At 40.2% G+C, this 21,866-nt stretch overlaps 1 protein-coding gene across 1 annotated transcript in view; it reads right to left on the bottom strand.

Moving 5' to 3' along the window:
- Positions 1-21,657, bottom strand: part of TNNI3K (TNNI3 interacting kinase) — a 190,499-nt gene extending 168,842 nt beyond the window's left edge. The window contains exons 1-4 of the mRNA XM_006268959.4: positions 21,557-21,657; positions 20,709-20,817; positions 6,041-6,126; positions 2,544-2,641 (exon numbers count right to left, since the gene is read on the bottom strand). Of these exons, the coding sequence (XP_006269021.1) occupies positions 2,544-2,641; positions 6,041-6,126; positions 20,709-20,817; positions 21,557-21,596 (333 nt within the window). The 5' untranslated portion in view covers positions 21,597-21,657. The remainder of the gene's footprint in view (positions 1-2,543; positions 2,642-6,040; positions 6,127-20,708; positions 20,818-21,556) is intronic.
- Between the last annotated feature and the right edge of the window lie 209 nt (positions 21,658-21,866).

Genomic DNA, 21,866 nt, shown 5'->3' with positions numbered 1-21,866 from the left:
AAGATTTTTCTCTATTTCCCTATACTTTGCTTTGAAAATAACTTGTAATAAAACAGATGCTCCAATTTGATAACTGCTGGTAGTCCTGGAGCCTTAAAATGTTAACTATTTTGTAAAGAAGTTTCAGATTATACATTTATCCCAAAAGCACAATTTGCAATGTTTTGCTTAGCTTTCTGCAATCTAATCATGGTACAGAAAAATACACCATGTGATTTGTATGATTATATGGGGTCCCAGTTCAGCAGAGCACTTAAGGATATGCTAAATTTTATGTAAAAAATAAAGTTTCATTGGCTTCCCAGTGCATTTTGAAGATTATGACCAGACAAAGCAAGATTTATTAAAGAAATTTTAAAGAATACTCCCAATTAATGAATATATTCAAGAATGCAGAATATTTATGCAAATTATTCTTATTTAAGAAATAAAAGGATGTTTTTAGATAAAAGATTGTAAATTATTCACTCGACACTACTTGAGAGGAAGAAAACAAAATGTGCTGTAGCATAAGATTTGATTATCATTATCATTATTTTGGTTGGCATAGTAGGATGTAATTGTTCTCAGGGGTCATAAAATTAAACTAACATAAGAATTACAGAAATAAGCAAAGATATAGCAAATGGGCATAATACAATAATTAGGTGAGAAAAGATAACTTTCTATATTTTAACCATAAGCCTATGTTAGATGTTCTCAATTCCAGCTCTGCCAATACGGCTCCTGAATGACTTGGAACAAGTAAGTTATGGTAATATCACAAAGGGATGCATATGGCATAATGCTGACCTTCACAGTACCTAACTGTTAGGCACCTTAATCCCAGAGTGGAATCCGCAGTCCCGAGTTGGGGGAAAGATCCCCCTAAATACTCCACGGGTGGAAGATGCCAAAGAATGGAATCTATCCACCAACTTATCGGACACCTCTACATGGGACATTTGCTGCAGTCGGCTAATTAGCTCAGCAGAAAACAACTTGGTGTCTACGTGTGCAGGGCTATTAGGCTGGAGTACATTAATAAACACTGTAAAAGGATACTACCTGTAAATACAAGTACTATCCTGCTGAGGAGTTTTATACTCAGCTGCACCACACCTGTAAACACTGAAGCAACTGGCTGGGGCATGAGTGCGTTTCAGTGTGGGGGCTGCTTGCAGCTTGGAGGCTGCTTTATGGTTGTGGGTGGGAGCACCCTCATGCCTTAGCCAGTCATTCCACAGCACAGTGAGCTGGGTTGGAGCAGCAGCCCCATACACCCTCTGCCAACTGGGGCTGCTCTGACTTGGCTCAATCAGCTACAGTCCCAAACACTTGTGTAAGCACTAGAGTTTATTGTGTCACATAAGTATGCACGTGTAGATGTGCCCATTGAGTAGGAAATGGAAAATGCTTCAGCAATGGGGGTAGGCACCTAATTCTGAGCTGCAAAAAGGCAACTCTGGTTTTGGATAAAAATGACCATGTGTTTCATGAAATGCCTAAGCTAGGAATGTTCCAAGATTACTTAGCAGTTTAGGTCCTTCAGGGGACATAGGTAAAGGATATTGGTCCTGATCAGGCTTCAGTGTGAGACAGATGCTGAACTGGGGAATTCAGGGCATGTACAAATGCTGAACTGCCTTTGAATTTTAAACACCTACAGAGTTTGACAGGGATTTTGAAGATAGCATTCTTCAACTTAGATGGAATTTAAGCACCTAAGCGTCACTTTCATCACACACTTCTTTTGTGGATCTGAGCCTTACCCTCTCACATCAAGTGCATACACGTGTTTGGCAGGAAGCACAATTTTGAGATTGAGGATCAGATGCCAATCCCAACAACTGAGTCTCATGTCATTCAACATTTGCATGGCAGGAGGCACGATTGTTGGGACAGGGGAGCAGATCCCAGTCACATTCCAGATTCCCCAGCAGTGGTAAGGTAAAAGCCAGATGCCTGCAGGTCTGGGGCCAGGCTGACAATCAGTTAATTGTCTGTCCCAGCCCGGGACTACACTTGCACTGGTTTGAGACCCCAGTGTAGTCCATGGCTAAAGCTGACAATTGACAAGATTGTCAGTCCTGAACCTGCCACGTGTTCAATTTAGTGCACCATACAAACCAGCTATAAACATGTTCTACATTGCATTTTTATATTTAGAAAATTGTAATGGCTGGTTTGCCATTTTATAGCTTCTTAAATTGGATGCACATGTGGCGCCCTTGCCATTTATACTATGATTAACACATTTACATCTCTTGTAAAAGTACCTCTTTCTCTGACCATAATCTCAGTAATACTTCTCTATTTTACAATACTTCTGTATTGTGAGAATTAAATACTCAGTGTTTCTAAATCAGATTGGCATCATCTCATGGAAGGTGGTCTGAAATGTGTATAGTATTTTCTTGTGTAGCAACACTTTATAGGTAATTTTCTTATGACCTGTACTCAAGGCATAGAGATTTTCATTAGGATTAATGACTAGAGAGAGCAAACTACTAAAGCTTCTGGCTTCTGATTTCTTTTTATCAATTTAATTTAAAATAATTTACCTTGTAAGCTGCCAAATGTAGAGCTGTAAATCCATTTCTTGTTAACCTGGATGGGCGCAACCCTTTTAGCATAAGAGTTCGGATATGTGATTTGTTACCTTTAGAATTAAAATTGAAGAGAGAAGTAATTTACTGAAAAGACCATACAAATGAAGTAAATGAGAAAAAAATCTTCCTATGGTAACTACACACTTAGAATACAGCTACAAATTTGTCAGTTTCTTGTTACTGAGATCAGACCTCAGTACATTCTTATCTACATTTCCAGTGTTCAAAATACAATGAATAGCTGGTTTTGTCACGGATACTGTTATTCGAGTGTAGAAGTAAAAGGCTAGTGTTTTAGTTCTTAGTCAGGGTGCCACAGCACCCAGGGGGTTACTTGAGTTCCTTTCAAGGGTGCCACACAGTGCCACACAATGTTAGCATTTTTAGGTGTGCAAACAAGATTCATTCTTTAAACCCAGAGATTTTAAATAGGATCTGTAGTGTTATTAATGTTCATCCTTGCTGTGGTCTTTCTGAGTTCTCTGCAACAGAAGATTGCTTATTATTTTTCTGTAATAAAAGAAATTGAAAATTAAAATTTTCTGAGGGGTGCCTCAAAAATTGGGTGCCCCAAGATTTTCTGAGGGCTGTCTTTTCTGAGGGGTACCTCAAATCTATCCAAGGGGTGTCTTGAGTTTTAAAAATTTGAGAACCACTGGATTAGAGTCTGATGGCTTCTGACAGGGTATTAAAATGGAGGGAAAACGTAGCTGTCATCTAGAACCTCCTGATTTGCCAGCCACTGTAAATGGGGGATGGATGGGATAAGACTTCTGTGTGGTGGCACCTGCTCTTCCTCTCCACCCCCTCATGTCCCAGGGACTATAAGATACAATATAGCCATTCAGCTATTCATTTGTAGCTGTGACCATCCATTTGCTTGCGTGTTCACATCTCTTGGAAAGTACTGATCAGAGATATATGCAGTGCTAAAGAATAAATGCTCATCTTTTAGCATTGAGACTATGTAACAAAGGAGACTCTAAGCTTAAAAACCCTCCAGAACCATGTCAGGTTTCCTGGACACTTATCATTTTATCTGTTCAAAGTTGATACTCTACTCAGCACTTCAGCATATTGTTAGCAGAGTAGTAGCTTATCGGAATACTGATAATCCTAGCATAGGTACTTCTTTTAAATGCTGATATCCAAATTATAGCTGCCTCCCATACAGCTATGATAGAAATAGGAAAAAAATGACTCTACATGCCTTCTTCCTTCTTTTAGTACTTCCATGCAATGTTACCAAAAGGTAGCTCACTTTGTGTGTTTTCTTAATGAACCATTTTTTTCATGTTCTAAAAAAGTCATTAGATTATTCTAATACCACCCAGGGCAGCAGTTCCCAAACCGTGACAGACTGCACACCACCAATTTAAAACAATACAGCCTTAAGTACCAGCAGCACATTTTTCATACACATAGGTAACACGCTATGTATTAAAACAACATCAAAACCTTTAGTAATCATAAAACATTGTTTTATCAGTTATGGTAGCCATATAAAATAGTTTAAAAAATTGATTGTGACTAGTTGCGTGCTTAAAAAAATTAGTCACAATTGTGATTTCAATTGCGCAGCTAAAAAATCAAAATTATGTGCAGAAAACCTCAAAATTATGGATGGGGGTGGGGGTTTTATGGTTGCGGGTGGGAGTGGGGTTTGTGTGGGGGGGAATTTGTGAAGGGGGGAGCTGTGCGGGTGTGTGTGGAGTTTGGAGCCCAAGGAGAGGTGCGGGTCCCTGAACACCCTGGCAGGATGCTGGGTACTGTGGGTCAGGAGTGAGGGGCAGCAGCAGGGTTGGGGGGCTGTGGCTTGGGAGGGACAGACACATGCAGACAAACATGCACATTGCTCACCAGGTAAATCTGTGGAGGGGGAGAGGCAGGGGGAGAGGAGCAGATCAAGGTTCCCACAGTGAGGGAGGAAGTGGGGCAGGGGCAGGGGGAATGGGACCCTGGGGCCGGGTCAGGTTGTGGGATGGAGCCCAGAGGTGCTGAGGGAGGCATGGCTCCCCACCATTGCACATAGCGCCGTGGAAGCATGGGGGGCATGCTGCATGCTGGACTCTGCACAAAACTCCTGAGGTGGCAGCAGCAGCACAGTGTAGAGCCCAGCATGCAGAGGGCAGCCCACCTCCATCCTGTGCACAGATGCAGGGGGCACATGCCCCACATGCATCCACTGGGGTGTGCACAATGGTCGGGAGCCCCCTCCTTCATGCCCTTCAATGAACCGCCCAGGCTCTAACCATCCCACCACCCACCCCAAGGCCCCATTCACCCCAGCCTCTGCCTCTGCCCCACTCCCTCTCTCACTGTGGGGGCCTCGACCTGCCCCCTCTTTCCCCCAACACACTTACCTCCTGGGTGCTGCTTCGCACGTAGTGCTGTGTTCCTGGCCATGTGCAGCAGACTACATGCAGCAAGCTGCTGCTGGGCTCTGGGTGTGTGCGGCTCCTCCCCCTGGACTTCCGTGTACCACTCCCAGGTCATCTGCATGCCACTGGTACTATGCCTACCACAGTCTGCGAACTGCTGACCTAGGGTAATCCTGGTATTTTCTTATATCTCATTTCTCTATCAACTGAGGTTAATCAAAAAAAATCCAATGATTTCAATGGTTCAGGATCTTCTCCTTACTGATTGTGCATCTGGGATCAGATTCAGGGGAGCATTTAAACACATTCTTTCATATCTGGCAGAATCAAAATCCTATGGTAAAATTCCATTGGATTCTCAGTTCTGAGTTGACCTCTGTTGAATATTGTGGGACAAGTGTGAAGTGTGTGAATGCACTGATGATTCACCATGTGGGCAAGATATCAGCAGTGTGGATCACAGTTGAAAATGTCACCAAAAGTATGGGTTTGTATGGATGGCCCTGATTAACTTTAACACAGTGATTATGTGTCTCCCAGGTTATTATTTGCAAGAATCTGAAAAGGTTATGTTTTTGGTAAGAATAGATTATTTGGGGGGTTTTTTAAATCACCAAATATGTCACCAAGATATCAATTACACCCCAAAATGTTGTGTTTGTGGAAAAAATAGTATGAATTACTCATCTTCATATTAATCTATAACGCATATATTTTTATATAGGGATACTATGTGATGACTCTACTGCTCTTACCAAATAAAAACAGCAAAACATTTTAAGCTCATTATATATCTGTATTTAAACATGCATCAGAGGCAACTGGAACTTTTGCTAAAATGAAGAATGAGTTGAAGTGGGGGTCAGTTTAATTGGATACCAGTCAGCTCATCAGGAAATTTTAAAGCAAGGTTTTATAGATATTAGATAGCTTACCTGAGCATCAACAAGGATAATGCAAAGAAGGCAACATGATTAAAACTATAATGTTTCTGTAGGTTATTAAAAAGAACAAATGACTAACCATGTAAATAACAGGTTTAAGGTGTATCAAGGTTCAAATACTTACCCCCACAAATACAACATAAATGAAGAAGAGACAACCCATTTTCCGTGCGATAATTTAAATTGACTTTGCTGAAGGCTTCATCAGAGCTGAAAGAAGAGATTTTACAGATGATTACAGTTTTCATCCATAAGCAGATTTTCTTTCATTTGGAAAATTTTAAAAGAGAAATCTCACTGCAGGTTCACAGAGACACAAGGCTGGATTCTGATCTCTGCTACACCACTATAAATCCACAGATATATCACTGATGTCAATGGATTAACTTAACTGCAATAAATTAAACCAGAATTCAACTTGGATGTTTTCCTTAGCTCTACTTCTATTTTGACAGTGCATAAACATTTACAAACAGCTATGTCAGAAGAATAAAAGGAGAGGAAAAATTCTTTAAAAAAATAAAATAAAATCTAATCTAAGATTGATTCTTTATTGTGGATAAAAAAGGATAAGGAAAAAGAAAAAGTTTGTGTATTAATTTCCATGATGTCCTTCTGGCAGGGGGAGGGGAAAGAAAGCAAGTAGAGCTTATTTAAAAAATAGACCCATGAAAAAAATAGACCTGTCAGCAAATACCTTCTGTTTCCCAATTGAGACTTTCACAGAAAGGTGGTGAAGCCCTATTAAACGAATAATTGGGAGACTAGTTAAAGGAGCTCTTCAGGAAGGGAAATTATGGTGCCTTCCACTTAAATGGGTTGGAGCTTCTATAAGAAATGAATACATTTTCCCCACACATGATAAGACTCCAACTGCAAACTGATAAAAGTTTGTCATATTCTGCAAACCCCAGCCAGTTGCTTCTACTTTTGAATGAATGTTGAACTGTAAAATACAATGGAAGCTGATGTGTTAAAGAAGTAAATATATTACCTTTGGTTTGTACCAAGCTAGAGTTCATAAAATAAAATGAATAGAACAAGGGAGAATATAATTTTGTGCCACAGTTAGGTGTTTGACATTTCTACCACGTTGGCCAAATGTCCTTGCTACAAAGCTCAGTGGTACAAGGTGAAATTTAATAATAAGCTTTATTCTCCATCTCAACTGCACAGAAACTTATTATAAATCTTACATCTGTTTTATAGTATGTACAGTAGTTTTATGAAACACATTTCCCAGCAGGAAGAGCAAAGTGCATTGGCACGTTCTCCTTCTTACTGACTGTAAGGAGTTTAAAATACAATGCATGCAGATGATATATGTTAACACTTGGCAATGAAGAAGAGGCATATTGGGGAGGGAGAATGCATGGAGCTGTTGAAGTCAACCTGAAAGTGTTAAACAGTTTGTGATGCATAACACCTCCAATGGTGCTAGACAATGGAAAGAGAGCATACTAAGATATGGCGTGTGCTGTAGCATTAAAGATGGAATAGTTAGTGCTCCCCAAACACAGCACTGTCATTTCAGAAAGTGCATTCTTTAGTATCTAATCACTGAAAATGCAATGCTTCAGCCCCTGCAAGATTAAATGAAGGGGTTGTTAGACCAAATTACTTCAATTGCTATAGTAGCACATGGTGAGTTCTACACTACCTTCTCTTCACAAGGTTGTTGTATACCATTCTATCATATGATTTCTTAATAACCTTAAGAAAACTGGGAAGGTGAGGCAGTTTAATTTGAAGCTACTTTGGTTTCAAATTCAGTTAACCGTGTGTATATATATATATATATATATATATATACACACACACATACATTAAATGTAAAAATGTATCTTGTATATATACAATATATATTTACTGTGTGTATGTGTGTGTGTATACACACACACACACACATACACACACAGTGTGTGTGTGTGTGTATGCAATCCGGGAATGGGGGATGCTGGATAAAAAATATGCCGGTTAATTGAGTGGCCCAAACAGGCATCCTTGCCTGTTTGGGCTGTCACTTTTCCTGCCATGTCCGGGGCATCGCTGCCCCTCCCGTGGCATTGCCATGGGACAGGGAGGCAGACCCTGCACAGCCTGCTATGCCCTGGGCCATGGGGGCTTGGCAGCACAGGCTGCTTTGCTTTGGGTCGTGGGGGCTCAGAGAAACTGGAAGTGCCACAGTGGGCACTTCTGGTTTCATTTTACCTTACAAGCTGGCATACCGGTTAACAGAGCATGCTGGCTTATAAGGTGCCAGCTACTGGAGATTTTACTGTATATCAGTAAATGTTCTCTGTACATATATATTCTCTGTAATTACTGTATATCATAAATTACTTTATGCTACTACTTTATTTACTGAAATGTAAGATGACTCCACCAATAATTCGATACTATATATGAAAAAATTATTAAATTGTTATAATTTTCCAGGTGTAGAATCTAATTATTGGAAGGTTGTCTTGAATTTGTTTCCCTCAAGGAGAATAGTGGTGGGGGGGAGGGGAGGGCAGGTGGCCCCCTTGCCCTTTGCCCTCTTCTCACTTCTTCCTCTTACCATTTTCCTGCCCTGCACCCCCCCGCTCCCTTACTGTCAGACTCTGCTCAGGTTCTCCTGGAGGACAAGGTGGAAGTGAGCTGCACATGACAATAAGGAGTGGGGAAGGGACAGAGAGGGGGCAGAAGCTGCAGAGGGGATCAGGAGGCTGCTGTGAGTCTGATTCTGGCCCCAACCCTGACTGCTACAAATTTCAGCACAGGTACTGCATAAACACGTTTAAGCAGTACTTTTGAACCTATGTATATATAATACAAACTGTGCATGACAGTCCAGACCCAAAAGGCTCATGACTTATATAGTTCATTGGGCCCCAGCAAAATCAACCGTGTCTCAGGCCATGCTGACCCCCCAGCTCAGCACTGCTCAGTATGTGTGTGTACTTCAGATACCCTCCACAAACGAGCCATATGCTAATTAGCACCCCCACTCATGACTGGAACTGGGTGTTCTTGTCACGAGTCCTGGGACTCCAAAAATTTACATGCAGATGAGACACAGGGCTGTCTTGTCTATCTCCACCTTAGAGGGTGGGGCCATACTAATAACATGAGACAGGCTGAAAGAGGAGATGACAGACCCTCTCAGCTACACAGAAGTTTGGTGCTGTTTGCCAGATATCTTTTAAGGTTCATGAAGAAACAGGACTCATTGGAAATGAAAAAGAAAGGAACTGCTTAGCTGTGGGAGTGAATAGGAACTAAAAATGTATTAGATGTAGTAACTCACCATGACTTGAAAAAGAGTAGGTGTTATTTAAAATTGCCAATAGCTCAAATTAAGAGTGAGACCTTAAAAAGGGGATAAGGCAAAATGCCGTGTTTATTGATTACATGAAACAGATACATGAGCTTGGACACACCAGTCATACAAACAGACATACATAGGCATACATACAAGCAGACATACACAGACATATAGACAAAATCACTCCAGTAAGATGTTGTAGTTACCAACAGATGTTACTCAATATTAGCACTGGATGGCTGGGTCCAGGCTTATTGAGGATATGAATGGGGGTATACAGGCATGCATGCCTGTGCTCCATGAGGATGCAGAGAGTGGATTCCCCATCTTGGCTAATTCGCATCTCACTTTTATAGGGATTTCAAGTCTTTGTTCAGCATTGGGTTTTTTCATGCTCAGTCTTTAATTAGAGGTTATTTCTTCTGGTTATCTCAAATTAAGTTCATTCCAGTAAAGCTGGTATCTCCGTTGGTATCTTAATCTTGATCTTCGCCTTGAAGTATTGTGGAAGTGGTCTTGAAGCATTGTATTCTTGAAGCATTGTGTAGTTCAAATGGTAGGATATGCAAAATTCCTTCTTCTTTGGACCTGATCACAGACGAGTTCTTCAGCCATCTATTAATTAGTTTACTGTCTGATAACTTATACATTGGCACCTTGTTGCTTACATGATCAATGAAATCTTCTTCTGTTTTCATGCAAATAGTTACCATTCTTTCACCATTCACCCTCTCATACAGACACCCATGTACACAAGGCATACGAAGTTCATCTGCTTATGTCAAGGAGGGAACAAGCACAAAATTGAGTTTTAGTTGTTCATACAATCATAGAGATACTCTTATTATTTAAGCATAATAACTAATAAGCAAAAATTCATACTACATAGGCACTGATGGATCCTATATCTTATTCAGATGAGCTGCACTGGCCTGTTTTTGTGGCGGGTTCCCATCATCATTTTTTGGCACTGGGGCAGGGTGTCAAGGCTTGCTGCATTCTCTCCGGGTGCCAGCCTGGTGTTTTGGTATTTCCAGGCCCAGGGCTCATTTGCTTCTGGAGGGGCAGCCACCTGCTTTTTTTGAAGGGCCACACATACCCTAAAAAAGGTTCTAATCAACATCTTAGCCTTTTGCCTAAGATCAAGCGTTTTTGGCACCAAAGGGAGAGTCTCAGGGCTGGCTCTGGCCGTCTAGGTGTTGGCCTTGTATTGCAGTACCTCCAGGTCCAATGCCAGCTCCTCATGGAGGGAACACCTGCCCACTATTTGTTAAGGACAAAGGGAAAAAAACCCAAAATGTTCCCATCATTACTGAAAGTCTGATCAATGCCTTAAAGGCAGAGAAAGGGACTGATAGAGCATTGGGGTATAAGGAATGGAGAAATGGAGACCTGAAACTCAAAACAATGGCAATGTTTGGTGGCAAGTAAGCATGAGGTAGAAAAACAGTTGAGGAGCAGAAATGAAAGTCTGGGGACAGATGGCAAGTGGACAAAGGTGGGGAAGTGGACAAGAAAAAAGGTGATGGAAGGATCAATAGAGGAGCAACAACAATGGCAGCAGCAAAGAAGGAGGCAATGAGACTGATGATGCCAAAGAGAAGACAGGAGCAGAGGAGAATGGGCAACAGACTGGGAGCATCAGGAGAAGGTACATTGGGTGAGAGACAAAGGACAATGGGAACATGCTGGAATGCCAGCCCACCAAGAGTGGCATAGTGGGAACACATAGGAAACATGACAAGAGATGGCAGGGAGGATCAGAAACTGTGGATCAAGACAGTACAGAACTCAGACAGGATCAGTGTTAAGCAGATATGACTTCTTGGAAAAGGTACTGTTTGAGATGCAGGAGGTACAGCTGGAGCACCTGACCAGCCTAATTGCTTTTCCAAACAGAAAGTCTTGGCAAATCACTTACTGGAATAGAAATGGGTATGAAAATTTTTGGGAGAAATATGCAGAAGAATGTGGAAGGGAGCAATTAAGAGGGATAAGGTTTATGGCAGGAGAAAAGACAAGGGAATAAGTGATTATAGTATATAGCTATACAGATTTATTAGTGGAAGAAAACATAGAAAGATGGTGGAAATTGCATGTTCAGAGTAATGAGTGTAGAGAAAGTGAGGGACAAATATAGTATTTGGATGGGGTCATGGAGGGCACGAGTAGTGTTACAAGCAAACAAGTGGAGCCCAGGTGGGGTGAAGCACCTCCCACCTGTAATCCTGCTGTGGGGGGCACACTAGGGTTTTATAATATACCACAAGCAACCTAAGCAGTACAGCAAATACGGCAAGGAGGGGTACCTGCCAGCACATTGCCCTCACATAGTGTGCATCAGGTGTGAAGGGAATGAGCACAGAGCAGCAGAGTGCCAGGCACTGCTAAAATGCATTATCTGTGGTGGGAAGGAATGTGTACTGCAGGTGTCCAATAGCCTTTGCACACAAGGACAGAGCCCCCAAAGAACAGGCAGAATTGGAAGGGAACAGTGAGGGAGAAGAGAGGGGGTGAGACCAAGATAGAAATTGTGGAAGAGACCCTGCAGGAGGGAGAAAAGGAGAAGGGAGGGGGGCAGAGTTTCTGTACTTAAGGCAGAACAGGAGGAAATAGGAGATGGAATGGAAGGGGCCAGTTTTATTCAATATCTTCATTAGTGATTTGAAAGATGGGATGGATTGCACCCTCAACAGGTGTGTGGATGACACCAAGCTGGGGGGGGGTCTCATAGATACACTGGAGGATAGGGCTAGGATTCAGAGTGACCTAGACAAATTGTTGAACCTCATGAGATTTCATTTGGCCCAATCCTTCAGAGACAAGTGCAAAGTCCTGTACTTAGGACAGAAGAATCCCAGACACTGGTACAGACTGGGAACTGATTGGCTGGGCAGCAGCTCTGCAGTAAAGGACCTGGGAGTTACAGTGGAAAATAAGCTGAATATGAGCCAACAGTATGCCCTGGTCGCCAAGAAGGGTAATAGCATAATGGGCTGCATTAGTAGGAGCATTGCCAGCAGATTGAAGGAAGTAATTATTTCACTCTATGCTGCACTGATGAGGCCACATCTGGAGTACTGTGTCCAGTTTTGGGACCCCCACTGTAGAAATGATGTTGACAAGTTGGAGAGGATCCAGTGGATAGCTACGAAAATGGTTAAGTGGCTGGGGCGTGTCACTTATGAGGGAATTGGGTTTATTTAATTTGGAGAAGAATGAGAGGGGATTTAATAGCAGTCTTTAAGTATCTGAAGGGTAGTTCCAAAGATGATGGAGCTAAATTGTTCTCGGTGGTGACAGATGAGAGAACAAGAAGCAATGGTCCCAAGTTACAGCAAGGGAGGTTTAGGTTGGATATTAGGAAAAACTTTCTCACTAGGAGGGTGGTGAAGCACGGAGCAAGTTATGTAGAGAAACTATGGAATCTCCATCCTTGGAGGTTTTGGAGGCCTGGCTTGACAAAGCCCTGGCTGGGATGATGCATTTGGGGATGGTCCTGTTTGAAGAGTGGGTTGGACTAGATGACCTCCTGAGATTCCTTCCAACTGTAATTTTCTATGATTCTTGGTTTTTAACAAAATAGCATATCTAACAAAAATCATGTTTCATCAGAGAACTGCTCTAATTTCAGCATGATAGCTAACTGGAATATGGAGATCTAGGAAGAGCAGCATATACCTGGGACTTGAGAAGATAAGCGAAGGGAGGGGACTGGATTCAGGAGGAAGGATATGTACTGGGAAAACAGACAGCTCACAGAAATCCCTTCCCCAAAATACCCCTTATTGTCAACTGGAGCCATTGTGAGTCAAGAAGAATACCTGGAAGCCCCAAATCTTAAGAGCCAAATATAATTTTATTTTTTCTGCTTTTTTCAATTATAAAACAACTTATAGATCTTTATCCTGACTTCCCATTATAACCTCAGCAAATGTTTCTGGTTTCAATTTGCACAATTAAACATTCTAGTTTTGAACCACATCCTCAGAAAGAAATGCATGTTTGCATGTAAAACTCTTTGGCAACTGAATGTCACTAATGTATCATGACATTTGAAGCTTAATTTAGGGGTTTAATTTTCTTATAAATTTTTGGTAAGCCATGCTACATTTTAATATAGCATAATGATTTCATAGTGTTTTTGAGGGCATACACTAATGTAGTGAATAATTAAAATGAAGCAATTATTATTAAGATTGTTCTAATAATATATTCCTCAAATAGACTGACTATCCATTCTGACTCATTAAATATGACATTCAGCATTTGCATCTGATGCTCAGATCTTTTTTTAGTAAAAAATACAGAATGTACCAAAAAAGAATGTTACAGTCTCTGCAGTTTTATGATTCATTAAGTTGTTTTCTCTGTGTCCAAAACCTTCTTTTGAGTACAGCACATGTCAAAGCCCCAAAACAGAATTCATTAATAAAGTTAGAATTGGCAATAAAGGAACGAGTAACTAAAATATATAGTTTTACAAATAAGCATGTTCAATACATTTTTATAATATTGCAAATTATTGACTAGGTATGTTTTACTTCATGTGATTAACTACTGTTGTATTATGGAAAAGTAGTCATAGTTAAGCTTGTGCTCATCTTCATGTAGAATGCTATATTCAAATGTTCGTTGTAACTTTTGTTTGGATAAACTGCTTAAAGCTTCCTAAGTGGCATATTTATTCATAGGTAAGGCAAAATATTTCTGTAAAGTTTAAAGCAGCGCTCTCAACCAGGGTGCCAAGAGGTCCTTTCACAGGCGCAGTAAGGTGCCACTCAATGTTAACACTGTTAGGTGTGCAAACATGATTCACAAGATAAACCCAGAAATTTCAAATAGGAATCCACAGTGTAAAAAACATACTGATCTGCTGTGGTCTTCCTGGATTCTTTGCAACAGAAGAATTGCTTTAGTATTTTTCTATAATCAAAAAAGAGTGAAAACTAAGAGCTGGCATTTTCTGATGGAAGCCTTTAGTCTAATGAGTGGTGTCTTGAATCTCAAAAGGTTGAGAATCTCCGTTTTAAAGGAAATGGATCTATTTATTTTTTAATTACAGGTAATTAGTTACCCTGATTAGAATGGCTGGCTTTTGTCTAATGCTACTCTGCATGCCTTTAGAACAATTTAGCTCATTACTGTCCTTTTAAATACTCTAGGACAGGGGCCAGCAACCTTTTACAAGCCATAGGTTGGAACAAGTTGGATCTGGTCCAACATGGGCTGGGTGGCTTCAACATGTCAACAGCAAGGTTGTATTCCCTGTGCACACACCAGGGCCAGGCAGATGGGAGCTGCATCCACACTGCCACAATTTCTCCCAGTCTCCTGCTCTCTGGCTGGGGTGCAGGTGCAAGCGAAGGTTTCAATCCCCCTCCCCAGCTGCAGCGTGGGCCCAGCTGCAAGCTGCCTGGTCCCAGCATAGTTCCACACCGGCTGGAAGCCACAACCATGCCACACCTGGGAAGCGGGGCAGCGGTGGGAGAAGTGGTAGCAGTGCACAGTTGGTAGATACCTGGTCCTGGTGCAGGATCTAGGATCAGAATCAAGCATAATGAAACACTCGGGACACATCAACACTTTGCTGGTAGCGTGTCTCAGCAGGGATGTTCCCAAAAACACACTGGTGAAGACATTCTGGAGCATTCCTTTGTGGCTGCTCTTAAGACCTTGGCCTTTGGCCTGATTGAGGGAGGCTACTAGGAACCACCCTCAAAATGCTTCATATCATAAATGCCTTTCTGAACTTGGAGTGAGGGAGAGGCAGGTATGAGAAGAGGTGTGGGGGGAGGCAGGCTGTGCTCAGGAAGGGCCTGGCTGGGAGAAACCACTGTAGGGCTCTTACCTTGCCCTTGCATACATATTTAACTTGCACAAGCTTAAATCCACCCTGATTGTCCATAAGCACTGCATGCCAGTGCTTTGATGTTCTTCTTTATATATAATCTAATGTAAATGTAAACTACAAGGCTAGAATCAGCTCCTATATTTTAATAAGTTATTCATTTATAGTGGAGATAGAAGACTGTAGACCACTCTGTATTTGCAGAATCTTTATTTACACCACCATAAGGATGACACTGAACTATTTCAATTTCATCTTTTGCGGCGGGGAGAGGGAGATAGGAGGTCACTAATAGAATGGAATGAAATACAGAATTTCTGTTCTGAAGGAAATCTGGACAATTCCACATTTGTGTCCATCCAAAATGGAGACCGAAAATTTAATTTCCATTTTTGTTTCCTGAGAACACAGACTCTGAAAAAAATTGGACTTGGAAATGTTGAAACATTTTGTTTAAATGTTTTTATCAAAAAACATGCTGGAATTTTTAAAATCAAATTGCTGCATTTCACTTCACTGTCAGGATCCAAAACACTTTATTCTGAGTCACTTTAACATTATGCCTCTGGTTTCTAAACTGAATATTGCTTTGTACCAACTATAGTTTAGGGTCTAAATGCCCCCATTTCCTCTGTTGGAAAGGTTCTATGGTTGATCTGCCTCCCCAATAACCCTTAGAGACATATGGCTCCTATGAGGCACCAGACAGAGTCCAGGGAAGAGGAAAAATACATGTTGCATTATGGAAGGTTTGATCCTCTGGAGAACTCAATCGAGGGAGGAAATGAAACAAGAAAAACAACTCTCTAATGCAATACACTGATGAGGAAATGCAACTTAACTGAGTCAAAATAAAATAAAAATTCTGATCCAGTTTGAACCAAACTTGAACAATATTTTATTTATATTTTTCTATAGAATAATGCAGTGAAAATCATGATTTTCTTTGCATTTTTGTTGGAAACTCCTGACCATTGCTTATCACCAGGTTAGAATGGGCTATTAAAAGTAAGGTCTCCAGGTTGCCTGGCTCATTACATAAGGAACAATAATCCAAAAAAGTACTAGGAATTTTTCATGAACACAAAAATTAGACCTCTCTCTGAGAACCAACTCGAGTAGGTCCAAGGTAACTTTTCACATCTGCCTCTTACACAGTAGCTATCAAAAGCATAAAGGGAAACCTGGTAGTTTTGTTTATATTTTCTTCATGTAAACTCTCCTGAAATGGAATATTTTGTCTACCATTATGGCAGCATTTTTATCTTCAGTGACTGTTCTTCATTTACTACTTACTTTTTACTAAGGAAAAAAATGTTTTGCACAGTGGAAGGAAAATCTCATTCTCCCTATATATTTTAGTTCTATACATGTCTTCTCAGGCATATTGTGATTAATGATACCACTGTAAGCTCCATCTATTCTTTAAGGTTTTCCTTAGGGGGTGATTGTGGGAAAGAAAAACTCCATGGCCTAGGAGACAAGTCCTTTTTGTTAACTTGTCTTTTATTTTAAAATTCTTGTGCTTTGCATGTTGATGCATTTTGCTGCACACATTGAGATGGATTGATTCACTTGACAGATGAATTTTAAAAGTCTCAAAATACTCAAATATGATCATATTGTATAATTATGTCTCTTGTGTTCTTTTATAGTGCTCAATGATATTAAACTATTGATAGCATTGAAAAGGATGCTGTCAAGTTCAAAACTCACATATTTCTAAAGACATAATTTCCTTACCTATTTCACTCATAAACCTTATATATGACTATAAATCTAATTTTTCACCTTTATGGCTATTTACTTAAATTTTCTTTTAATCATAACCTGGAAAAGTAAAATATACTTTCAGTTTCTTCTCTTTATAAACTATTTTTAAACCCTTTGCAATTCTCAGACACTAGCAAAGCAGGGAATATTTGCTTGGTTACAAAACTTTAATTGTAGATGAAGCTTAGAGTTACTAGGTCTAAATTCAAGATTTATTTTCGGCAAAGAGTTTCTTCTAACTCGATCTCTACAAGTGATTCTATCTGTCAGTGTATTCAAGTATTCTCTTTTTAGGATAGTTTTTGGGTTGAGGCATTGCACTAAAACAATACAAATTTGGATTTGATGCCCAGCTTTGCAACAGATTTCCTGTGTAGCCTGGGGCAAGTCACTACGTTGTACCTCAGTAACCCTGGTTTAAAATAGGAATAATACTAGTAGAGTACAACCTGGACACTTGGTAGTGTTAGGTTCATTAGCCCCTTCTGAAGATGAGGGTTTGGAAACCATCCAAGGCCACAGAGAACCATGGCAAACAATTGCATAGAACCAATGTTGGGTTCCAAATGAGTGAAAATGCAGTGCCTTCAAAGTAAAATCAGTAGTAAGCAGCTGAGAAACTCATCCTTTACTTGGAGACCCAATGTGAATTAAGCAGGTTATGAACCATCCAGATATGAAAGAGCCAGATTCTACCAAACTTGTCTTGTCTTATTTAGATTCTAAGTCCTTTAAGATGATGCACTCCACAGTGCCTAGCATAGTGATTCTCAACCAGGGTGCCATCAGATCTTTTGAAAGGCACTGAAAAGTGTGAGCAGATAAGGAGGTGTAAGAAGATATGCAGATAACCTGCAGGTCTGTCTGAACAATCCCTCACCCCCCGTGCCCAGCCCCTCAGTAATATAGAAATTAATTTTTCAACTTGGTGCCACTTGATTCACAAAAGTTATGGAGGGGTCCAAAGAGGGATGCCTGATGTCCAGTGAAGGGTGCCTCAAGTCCAAAAAGATTGAGAACCACTGGCCAACCAGAATTTTGATTTCTGTAGCAACCTGTAGGTACCACTATAAACTGAACATCGTCACTGAGACTTTCAGCACACAAAGATGGAAAGCACACCTTTTCTGTGCAATAGTACCCTGACAACACAGGACAGCACATGATAATATAAAAAACAATTATTTCATTCCCTGCCCTCAAGCTCTACTTTTGCCTCTAGTAGAAGAACAGTTACACCTCTTGGAGGCTGCTTCTTTGTAATACATATCACATGATGTGAAATGCCCCAAACCCCTCTTAAACAGTTACTCAAATGGATGTATGTACAAGAATGGGTTTGAGGTTCTTTATGGGAAACATTTTTCAGCCCAAATCCACCTTGTCTGAACACTGGAAAGAAAATGTCATTTAAAAAAAAAATCTCTGTTGTAACTCTCATGTTCTGGAGAATAATTTAGTGGCCCAGTACATGTTTTATCATCCTATTAATTTTCAAATAGTCTGATGACCACATTCTTCATGGCCTCCAACAACCAGCCAGTTTCTCAGCATTAACCTTTTTCTTTCATGCAAGATTCTTTTCTTTCATGTGGGAGGATTTGATTACCCTCATTTGATATTCTCCTCAGAGATAGAAAACAAAAGCAAATAATTATCCCATTTTCATTGTAGGAAAAGAACTATGGTCTTCAAACCAGATTCTGATCTGGGATGCGCACAGGAAGACTGACTAATTCTGTTGCCTGCTGTTGTAGGGCAGGTGATAGAGTTGAACCTGTTGATTGATGCTTCAACTCTCACCAGACAGAAGAAGTCTACCTTTCAGATGCCAGTAACAGAGGGTCCAGTCCTACAGCGTGATACATTTCAGTCAGTCTTTTTGACTGCAAAGAGAATTAATGGATCTCATCGGATAACAGGAAAAGGTTGGATAACATCTGAAACAACTTTTGCTTAGTTCCTGGACAAAAAGACTGGCTTGGCTCTTGGTCACCAGCTAGTTACAAAAATAATTCTTTTCTTCTCTTTCATCTGGCAAAAAAGTAGATTTTTTTCTTTCTTAATCTAAATGGACTTGATTCTGAAAGGAGTTGAGGCCTCTGTCCACAGTCAAGCAATGTATTAAAGTTCTCACTTAACTTCACAGTCAGTGGGATGAGCCAGCTTCAGATTAATCATGTACTGAAGAACTCTGTTGGATCAGGCCCAGAAAGCTCCGAAGATTGGAGGACAGAGCTCTAAGTCGTCTTTGAATGGAAGGGCTCAAACAATGTTAATTAACAGAACAGAGTGACTCCTATATCTGATCACTTTTGCCATTACTAGTTAGCTAGGAACAGAATGCAAATGTTGGATAGCTGAAATTATTTATGTGCTAATTTTTTTTAAATGAACTCATTCACAATCAATTTGCCGGTAGATTCAGTATTTGAACTGCCCTGATTGGATGAATAGGTCACATGGTATATTATCTGACTGGATAAGCCTGGTTTATCCAGGCTCTCCTGAGAAAATGACTGCAATTATGAATTTGAAATTCACTTTTAGAAAATATTCCTGCAAGGAGACTATTTTGCAAATGTAATTCTGTCACATGATCAAAAAAAAGTATGCATACTGCTAAAGGAAATTCATGTACAGTTCTAAATTTGTATTAAAATATTGGCAGTATTCAATCAGAACAAATAAAAAAATAGTCGCCTTAATCTGGGTGCTAAGAGGAGAGACACTAGCTCAGAATTATTAGAAATTATTTTTTAAAACAAATAGCAGGAAAGAGACTTTCTATTCGTGCATGTCATTGTCATAACTGGAGACATTTGGAATTACATCATTTAATATAAATCAGCATTTAAAATGGAATTATTATTTCTAAGTATCATATTCACCAAAATCCAAGACTACTTTGAATTTTAAATAACTCCTTAACAATTAGATTTTTTTATGTAAAAAATGTATAAATTTGTTATAAGTTTCCATGTATAGAACTGCAAGGTTCTTTGGGTAGATGTGATATTTTTTATTAGACCAACTGAATAGTTGGAAAAAAGTTCTCTGCAAGCTTTAGGGTGCAATCACCCTTCTTCAGGAATAGGAAGTCTCTTCCCTCTCTCCCACGCCCCCCCCCCCCCCGGTTGGTCTAATAAAAGATATCACATCTACCCAAAGAACTTTGCCTGCCTATGTCCTTAGACCAACATGGCTACAAACAAAAACCCAGCATGTATAGAACCTAATTATCAGAGGATCATCATAAATTTTTCTCCCCCCACCTCTGCAGCAGGCAAAGCCACACCAGGGGGCATGTGGTAAAGGGGCCAAGTGGCTCCCTTGCCCTGTGGCCCCTCCCATCTGTCCCTCCTGCAGCCTGCCCTCCACCCAGTACAGATCTGCCTCCATCCCTGTTACCTGTCCCCTCCAGCCTCTATCACCCCTGGAACCTCTCTCCTCCCACCTGCCCCTGCAGCCTTTGCCCCCTGTGTGATACTCATAGCGTCTGCCCCTCCCCAGCTGCTTACTGTCAGGTGCAGTTCCAGCTCTATTCCCTCCTGGACATGGAGCACATGGAAGCCCTAGCCCAACCATGCAGCGGAAACTTGGGACCAGAGCTGCTGGCCCTGCTCCAAGGGGACAGAATCTCCCAGGGGCAAGTGGGGAGCAGTGTCTACAGGGGGCAAGCAGAAAGGGGGGCGAAAGCTGCTGTGGCTCTGACTCTGGCCTCAACTTGGGCTCAGGGCTGGAGTCAGAGTTGCAGCAGCTGCCTTTCCCCCACCTCTGCCTTATACTCAAATCCAAGATAAGTCTTAGATTTGAGTAAATGCTATATGTAATAAGCAGCTTTCCAAAATACCTTACCTAAAGACATGCTTCAGTTCTGTTAGCTCCTTCTCTTTGATCTTCAAGTCATCTTCTAATCTCTCTATGATTATAGCATATGATTCACTAACTTTCTTCTTCCATTCATCTAACAAAGAAAAGCAAATGTGTTTCACAATATACTTTGAGTGTCATAAAAAAACAGAACACAGATCACAACCTACCAGTAATCAAATAACTCACCTTTAAAATGTGTCTAATTATAATTATTTTCTTACTAACATTTGAAGTTTCAATTATGGAGGACATTTACTGTTAAAATGGTGTATTAAGTATTATACAAAAGTTTACTTGTTTTACCTTGTGTATCCAATATTGCCAGATATATACATAACTCATGTTTAGGATATAAAATTAACGCATATATAGGCTATAAAACAGGTTACAGATATACCACATATATATGTATGAATATTCACATATATATGAATCTTTTGGAAAATGGATTTCATTTTAATAATGAGAAGCTTAGTCCAGAGGATTATATTTGTTAGTTCTTACATCCTAAATATTGACAACATAGATGCACAGAATAAAAATAGAGCTAATGTTTGTAATTTTCTACTAATGAAATATTAATTAAATCAGCACAATAGGCTAATCTAATATGATCTAACAGTCTGAAGAAATTTGCTGGCTTTCTCCCTTTCTTTCACAGACACCATACGTGATCTGAGTCAAGCCATTCTTCTTATAGACCAGAAACAATACCATCCCATATCCTTGAACCCAGAAGTAAATTAGCAATGAATAATTTGCTAAAATTACATTTGCCACTTGTTGATGGATATATATTATATTGCATTTAAAGAAGCAACATTAATTACCAGTGCAAGTTTGGGTTGGTCTAGATTTATAATTCCCCATTTGTTCAATGTTTCTTCTTTGTTTCAGAAAAGTTCTTGCAGTAATATGATTCCTTGTTCAAGTGCAGTGACAGTCTTACTGAAACATACTTTGATAGTCTCTGGCTAAAAATAAACTGTGCGCCAAATGGAATGTCATGCAACAGTGACACAGAGCAAAACAGTGTGTGCTATCAAGTGTAAAATAATAAAGGTAACTAATCAGTTTGTTTAAAATACAGTGTCAAAAAATAAATTGCAAATGTTTAAATAGAAATATTCACTTCCATCT

Source organism: Alligator mississippiensis, chromosome 5 (assembly GCF_030867095.1).
Source record: "Alligator mississippiensis isolate rAllMis1 chromosome 5, rAllMis1, whole genome shotgun sequence".
NCBI classification, from domain to species: Eukaryota; Metazoa; Chordata; order Crocodylia; family Alligatoridae; genus Alligator; species Alligator mississippiensis.
The sequence above is the reverse complement of the archived record's forward strand: the minus strand, read 5'-3'. Positions and strand labels throughout refer to the sequence as shown.